General features: G+C 37.4%; 1 protein-coding gene across 1 annotated transcript; it reads left to right on the top strand.

The window, feature by feature from the left end:
* Nucleotides 1–2,528: 2,528 nt before the first annotated feature.
* Nucleotides 2,529–3,607, top strand: LOC102736218 (olfactory receptor 4C11). Its single transcript, XM_031017810.2, is given in 1 exon segment — nucleotides 2,529–3,607. A coding segment is annotated over 1 exon segment (933 nt). The 3' UTR covers nucleotides 3,462–3,607.
* Nucleotides 3,608–8,237: the final 4,630 nt, after the last annotated feature.

Below are 8,237 nucleotides of genomic sequence, written 5' to 3' on the forward strand. Positions count from 1 at the left end.
CTGATAGGCATAGACATTCTTTCTTTTATCTTTTGCCAACATGGAAAAGACTGCTGTGATTGTCTTTGTGCCTGTGAGTGAGATTACTTGTAGCAAATGGAACCACTAGACCAGTTTCTATGTGCTGTTGAAATATCATCAATGTTGAAGTTACTCCCGGAGAGATTTTACCCCCTTAATCTCCTAAGAAAAATGTATGGATCAGTTGTTTCCCACATTTTTAGCACTGTTTGTTAAGATACATTTATCAAAAAGGTCACTTTGTTATTTTGATAGGTGAAAAGATATATAATTGGAATTTATCATTTTTTTTTTATTTGAGACAGAGAGTGAGAGAGAGACCTCGAGAAGGGAGAAGGTCACAGGAAGAAGCAGACCGACCCCCCCCCCACAACGTGGGGCTTGATCCCTGGACTCCGGGATCATGACCCCATTCGAAGGCAAACGCTTAACTCACTGAGCCACCATGTGCCCCTATAATTGGAATTTAAATTTGAAGGTATTTTTCTATGAGTAAAATTCTCTTCTCACATTATTTATTTTTATTTTTTTAAAGATTTTATTTATTTGAGAGAGAGAGAGCAAGCGAGAGAGCAAGAGAGCACAAGCAGGTGGGAGGGGCAGAGGGAGAAACAGACTCCCTGCTGAGCAGGGAGCCCAACTGCGGGACTCAATCCCAGGATCCTGAGATCACAACCTGAGCTGAAGGCAGACGCTTAACTGACTGAGCCACCCAGGCACCCCATCTTCTCACATTTTTCATAAGAAGAGTTTCTTTTGATATCAGTTCTTTTGTAAATTTTCATTTGCAACTTTTTTTAAAATATTTTTTTAAATTTATATAGAGAAAGAGAGAGAGTGTGAGCAGGGGTAGAGGCAAAGGAAGATGGAGAGACAAAAATCCCAAGCAGGTGAAATGCTTAGAGCAGAGCTTGGCATGGGGCTAAATCCCACCACCCTGAGATCATGACGTGGGTGGAAATGAAGAGTGGGAAGCTTAAACAGACTGAGCCACTCAGCACCCTATGCATTGTGTTTTCAAAGATTGATCTTTGAAATCCATTTATAATTGGCAAAATTATGCATTTGTCCAGAATGTATGTTGTAAATACATTTAAATGACTTGGCATTTATGTATTTAATTCTGCTACTATTTTGAAAATATATGTGATGAGGACAGAAAAGGATTTTTCCAATGTTTGGTATATATAAATTAATATTACCTCGATTCTTGTTTCTACCATTTCTTACTGAAGTCGTGCCCTCCTTAATACCCATCACCGGGCTAATCAATCCCCCCTCCCCTCTAAAACCCTGTTTGTTTCTCAGAGTCCATAGTCTCTCATGGTTCATCTCTCCCTCCGATTTTCCCCCCCGCTTCATTAGATTCCTGGAATTCCACTGAAAAGTTTCAGGTATGATTTGGAGCTTCCTTAGCTCATTTTCTAAGCCCCTGATACTTAAAACAACATGAAATTTGAAAGAAAGTTTTTATTTATGCCAAATGTTCTCAATTTATCCTTTATTTTAGTCTCAATCTCTCCTTCTATTTTAAGAATATAAGCTGAAAGACCCATCAAAACACTGAATGAGGCAGGACACCTGGATGGCTCAGTCGGTTAAGCGGCTGCCTTTGGCCTGGGTCATGATCCCAGGGTTCTGGGATCAAGTCCCACATCGGGCTCCTTGCTCAGCAGGGACCCTGCTTCTCTCTCTCTCTCCCTCTGCTTGCCCTCCCTCTGTCAAATAAATAAAATCTTTAAAAAAAAACACTGAATGAGGCAAAGAATTTAACTTTGGATAACATAGTATAATTTAAAAAGTACAAAGTTCTATGATAGAAGCTGAATTTAAAACTACAAACAACTAGAAATTATTGAGAGTTAAAGTAACAGGAAATAAACAGTCAAACTAACAGATTAAAATAAATTTCAGGATGGACTGGATTAATTGAGGAAAGCTCACGGCTAAAATATTGTTTCTCCCTTCTCTCTCTCTCTCACTCTCTCTCTCAGGTTACATTAAGGGGAACACTATCAAAAGTTTCTACATCATTCCTTGAATGTTCAGAATATTTACGAGAAGATACTTTATAACTGAACTACCAGTTTCAAGTGGTGTGAAAGGGCATTATGTAAATCATGCATGAGTTTTCTCCATTTGGCAACATTCTACCCTAAAAGGATCTTGCCATAAACTAAAGAAAGACATTCAGCTCAGAAAGATACCATCCCAATCCAAATCCCCTAAATTAATGTTTTTTATGCCTGAAGAATCAGGTACTCTAATTATTGATATATTTGATTGTTTCCATAAGCAATCAGGTGAATAGATTATGAATAAATATTATGATTTCCACTTTATTCAGAAGAAAAAAACATGAAAGGTAAGGGATTACACACAGGTAAGTGGCATATCCATGATCAAGCATATGGATATGATCTCAAAATGGAGTATCATTTCATAATATTTCTTTCTTTGCAGATTAATTATTTCTAACCTGCGCTTTCTCCACTTTGCCTGAAATAATGCAGCAAAATAACAGCGTAACTGAGTTCATCCTATTAGGATTGACACGAGATCCTATGAAAAAGAAAATGATATTTGTAATCTTCTTCATTTTACATATGGGAACCATGATAGGGAATTTACTGATTATAGTGACCATCAAGTTCAGCCGGACACTTGGGAGCCCCATGTACTTTTTCCTATTTTATTTGTCTCTTGCTGATTCCTGCATTTCAACATCCACAGCCCCCAGACTAATTGTGGACTCACTCTCTGCAAAAAGAATCATAACTTAAAATGAGTGCATGACTCAAGTCTTTGCACTACATTTCTTTGGCTGCATGGAGATCTATGTCCTCATCCTCATGGCTGCTGATCGCTATGTGGCCACCTGTAAGCCCCTACGTTACCCAACCATCATGAGGCAGCAGGTCTGCACAATCCTGATTGTTCTTGCATGGATAGGGTCTTTTATCCATTCTATAGCCCAGATTATCCTGGCTTTGAGGTTGCCCTTCTGTGGACCGAATTTGATTGATCATTAGTGCTGTGATTTGCAGCCCTTGCTGGAACTTGCTTGCATGGACACATACATGATCAACCTACTGTTGGTGTCTAACAGCGGGGTCATTTGCTCAAGCAGTTTTGTGATTCTGATGATCTCATACATTGTCATCTTGCATTCCCTGCGAAACCACAGTGCAGAAGGGAGGAAAAAAGCTCTCTCTACTTGTACTTCTCACATCATTGTAGTAGTTTTATTCTTTGTTCCATGTATATTCATATATACACGCCCCCCAACCACTTTCCCCATGGACAAGATGGTGGCTGTATTTTATACTGTTGGGACCCCTTTTCTCAACCCACTCATCTACACACTGAGAAATGCAGAAGTGAAAAATGCCATGAGAAAGCTATGGCATATAAAAATTACCACAGAAAGCAAAAGATGAATTGAGGGCTTTGGCTAATTCCTTAATCTGTACAGATATCAAATATGATAGTGTATATCCTGACTTGTACAAGACACTCTAACACCTGATTTCCTCATTTTTTTCTGTACTTCTGTCCTTAAACTAATAGCTTCCCTCATAATGCCAGCCTGGTTCTTACTTTTCCTGAGAGCTCAATTCTGACATTGCTGATTATGAAATACTACTTACATCTCAGTCTACACTCTGGTTTGATAAGGAGAAAGGTATTTATACAATCACAACTGTTCAAAAAGTGAGCACCCATAAATAAAGATTAGTCTGTTCTCTATGACTTGTAATTCTCTATAGCACATTTTAAATAAGGTATCCTGTTTCCTCTTGAACACATTCAGAGCAAAGGAACTAAATTTGTGTGTCAAGAAATTCTTTTCATTTTATCATTAATCTTGAAAAACGTTCCATACTAGTGAACTAAAGGCCAAAAGGTTGCATATATAAAATATGTAATTTTTTTCTTAAATAATTTTTATGTTCCCTTTGACTATTAATACAACTGTGGCATTATGTATGGGATTTTTTTTTCTGGGCGATAAGGCACATCTTTTTTTTTTAATTAATTAATTTATTGTTTTAATTAATTTTATTTTGTTATGTTAGTCACCATACATTACATCATTAGTTTTTGATGTAGTGTTCCATGATTCATTGTTTGCGTATAACACCCAGTGCTCCATGCAATACATGCCCTCCTTAATACCCATCACTGGGCTAACCCATTCCCCCACACCCCTCCCCTCTAAAACCCTCAGTTTGCTTGTCAGAGTCCATCGTCTCTCATGGTTCATCTCCCCCTCCGATTTCTCCCCTTCATTCTTCCCTTCCTGCTATCTTTTTTTTTTTTTTCACATATAATGTATTATTTGTTTCAGAGGTACAGGTCTATGATTCATCAGTATTACACAATTCACAGCGCTCACCATAGCACATATGGGATTTTTTAAATGTGGTATTACAAAGTACTCATGATATTCAGCTAATTTGTGTGATTGGGATATAGGGGCTACAGCAAGAGACTTCTACAACTGTAAGAGGGAAAGAAGTAAAATATGTATGGTGTCAAGACTGAATAAGAATTTAAATGCACCGTAAGGATGCCTGGGTGGCTCAGTCCGGTTAAGCGTCAGACTTCGGCTCCACTCATGATCCCAGGGTTCTGGGATCGAATCCTGCATCAGGCTCCTTGCTCAGCTGGGGGCCTATTTCTCCCTCTGCCTGCTCTGCCTGCCACTTCCCCTGCTTGTGCTCTCTCTCTCTCTGACAAAAAATAAATAAAATTTTAAATAAATAAATACAATGCAGATTCAACATATTTTCTGAGATTGAAGTACAGAAGGTTAGGACCTAGTTTGAAGGAAAAAATGTATATTATTTCATTTACAGTTGGGTTGTATCAATGGAATAAGAGAAACTATCAGAGGCATTCAGAAATACTCAGGATACTTGTGTCTAGTAATGGAGTTGGAGAGAACGTACTTTTACAGCAGGAAGCCACTTTCTTTCTCCGTTTGTACTTTCCTAATGAAAGGGGAGTACCTATTCACAAGTTAGAATTGCCAGTAGAATTTTGATGCTGATAGCACAGATTTGTAGCCATGCCTTCAATATGTGTATGCCAGGGGTTATATCATGTAATTTTGAAATTCATTGATTTCAGAGAGTACAAAAATACTTATTCAAAGGAATACATGCCCCCCTAATGTTAGATAGATAGATACATCCCCCACATCTTTATCCATTCATCATTCGATGGGCACTTATCTATCTATCTATCATCTATCTATCCATCTAAAATGGACTATTACTCAGCCCTCAAAAGGAACGAGATCTTGTTATTTTCAATAACAAGGATGGAGCTAGAGAGTATTATTCTAACCAAAATTAGTAAGTCAGAGAAAGAAAACTACCATATGATTTCACTCATGTGGAATTTAAGAAACAAAACAAATGAGTATAGAGACAAAATGAGAGAGGGGGCAAACCAACAAACAGACTCTTAAATATAGAGAACAAACTAATGGTTACCAGGGGAGGTGGGTAGGAGGACAGGTTAATTAGGGGATGGCGATATAAGAGTACACTTGTGATGAGCACTGGCTGTGGTATGTAAGTGTTGAATCACTAAACCGTACACCTGGAACTCCTATTACACTGTATGTTAACTAATGGGAATTTAAACAGAAACTTTAAAAAAAATAAATTATTTCAGTGTGTTCAAGTGTACCACATCCTTAGTAACTATGACAAGATTCCATTTCATTTTCAATGCTGTTCCCCATTATTTACCTGGAAAACCATTTCATACCAATAGTTTCTTCCTGTCAAAGACTATTTTCAACTAAATTCATTAAAATATCATGTTTTCCGTGTTCTCACAACTTTTTGCTTTTGGGGATATTATGAAGCTAGTGAGGGCACTAGTGTCCCAAAATTGACATGTTGACGTACAAAAATTGTATATATATTGCAATTGTATAAATTGATTTTTTGACATACATATAATGTGAAATTTTCACCACAATATAACTAATTAACAAATCTGTCTTCTCTATGTAGTTACCACCCACTAGAATGTCTAGAATCAAAAAAGACAGGCAATAACAAGTTTTAGTGAGGAGGTGGAGAAATAGGAGTTCTCATAAATTGCTCGTGGTAATGTAGCATGGTGCAACGATTTTTTTTTTTAGATTTTATTTATTTGTCAGAGAGCGAGAGCACATGTAGGTGAAGGGGCAGGCAGAGGGAGAAGCAGGCTCCCCACCTAGCAAGTAGCTTGATGCAGGACTGATTCCTAGGACCCTGGGATCAGGACCTGAGCTGAAGGCAGATGCTCAACCCACTGAGTCACCCAGGCTTCCCTGGTAAAATGACTTTGAAAAACAATGTGGCAGCTCCTCAAAAGGTTAATCATATAATATCAATGACCTAGCAATTCTAATCTTAGGCTCTACCCAAGGGAATTTAAGTATATATTATCACAGACACTTTTTATACCAATGTTCATAGCATCATTATTCATAATAGCTAAAATGGGGGAACATCTACATGTCAATCAACTGATGAATGGGTAACTTATATATTCATAAAATGGAATTTTATTCATCAACATAAAGGAAAGAAATACTGATACTTGCCACAACATGGATGAAAATTATGTAAGAACATTATGCTAAATGAAAGCAACAATTTAGAAAAGATAACATACTGCATAATTCCTTTTGTATGAAATGTCTAGAAAAGATATTCTACAGTGGGGCGCCTGGGTGGCTCAGTTGGTTAAGCGACTGCCTTTGGCTCAGGTCATGATCCTGGAGTCCCTGGATCGAGTCCCGCATCGGGCTCCCTGCTCGGCAGGGAGTCTGCTTCTCCCTCTGACCCTCCCCCCTCTCCTTTGCTCTCTCTCATTCTCTCTCTCTCAAATAAATAAATAAAATCTTTAAAAAAAAAAAAAGATATTCTACAGTGAAAGGAAGTAGATTATGGGGTGCCTGAATGGGTCAGTTGGTTAAGAATACAACTCTTGATTTCTGATATGGTCATTATTTCAGGGTCATGGGATTGAGCCCCATGTCAGGCTCTGTGCTCAGCATAGAGTCTGCTTGGGATTATCTCTCCCTGTCTGCCCCTCCCCAACCTCCATCCCACACACCCCCATTCCACCCCTCCTCCCCTGGCTCACTTGCACACTCTCACTCTCTCTCTCAAAAAAGAAAAAAAGAAAGTAGATTAGTATTTGCCTAGGATGTCTAGTGATGATGATGGAGAGGAATAAGTAACTGCGAGTGGGTAAGGAATTTCTTTTTAAGGTGGCAAAATGTTTAAAATTAGACAGTCTTGATTGTTTCACAGTTTTCTATACTAAAAACCATTACATCATATACTTTAAATAAGTGAATTGTTTAGTATGTGGATTATATCTCAATAAAGCTGTTAAAAACAGATAAATGTTAAATTTTGAGATTATTTGATTATTTGTACAGAATAAAAGGCCATGAAATAACTATATGTATTAAAAATTAGTGCATAACAGTGACTTTGGATCTCTATTATGATTAAAATACAACCTAATGTCCATATTAATAACACTATAAAACTTATTTGAAAATTACAAATAGTAGCTCGTGAAAGTTTTCATCACAAGGAGAAGTTATAACTATGTGTGGTGGTGGATGCTAACTAGATTTATTGGGTGATCAATTTGAAATATATGCAAATTCAAATCATGAGGTTGTACACCTGAAACCACTAATAATGTTATATGCTAATTATCTCATTGTCTGAAGAGAGACAGACAATGCTGAACTTTCATAATAGTCAATGGTAATGCCAACTAGGTGGATGCTAACTAGATTTATTGGGTGATCAATTTGAAATATATGCAAATTCAAATCATGAGGTTATACACCTGAAACCACTAATAATGTTATATGCTAATTATCTCAGTAAAAAAAAAAAGTGGGGTCTATCTCTCCATGATTTTATCTGAGCTAAACTTGTGACACATCTTACTTGGAACCTTTAACATGAACAGAACGTGCTAAAAGTGATCTTGTATAATCCCTAAAGGTTGGCTTGAGAGGTCTTAAGCCTTTTGTTTTTGTGAAACAACCACTGCCCTGAAACAGCCGTGGTGTGGTAGAGCCCAATCTACACTCCAGAAGAATGAACAGGAATAAATAAATATTATTATCTATTTGTAAGTTTCCTCCACAATACTCTTTCCTGTATGTCTTTGCA

Source organism: Leptonychotes weddellii, chromosome 11 (assembly GCF_054177405.1).
Source record: "Leptonychotes weddellii isolate Sample4059 chromosome 11, ASM5417740v2, whole genome shotgun sequence".
In the NCBI taxonomy this organism is placed as follows: domain Eukaryota; kingdom Metazoa; phylum Chordata; class Mammalia; order Carnivora; family Phocidae; genus Leptonychotes; species Leptonychotes weddellii.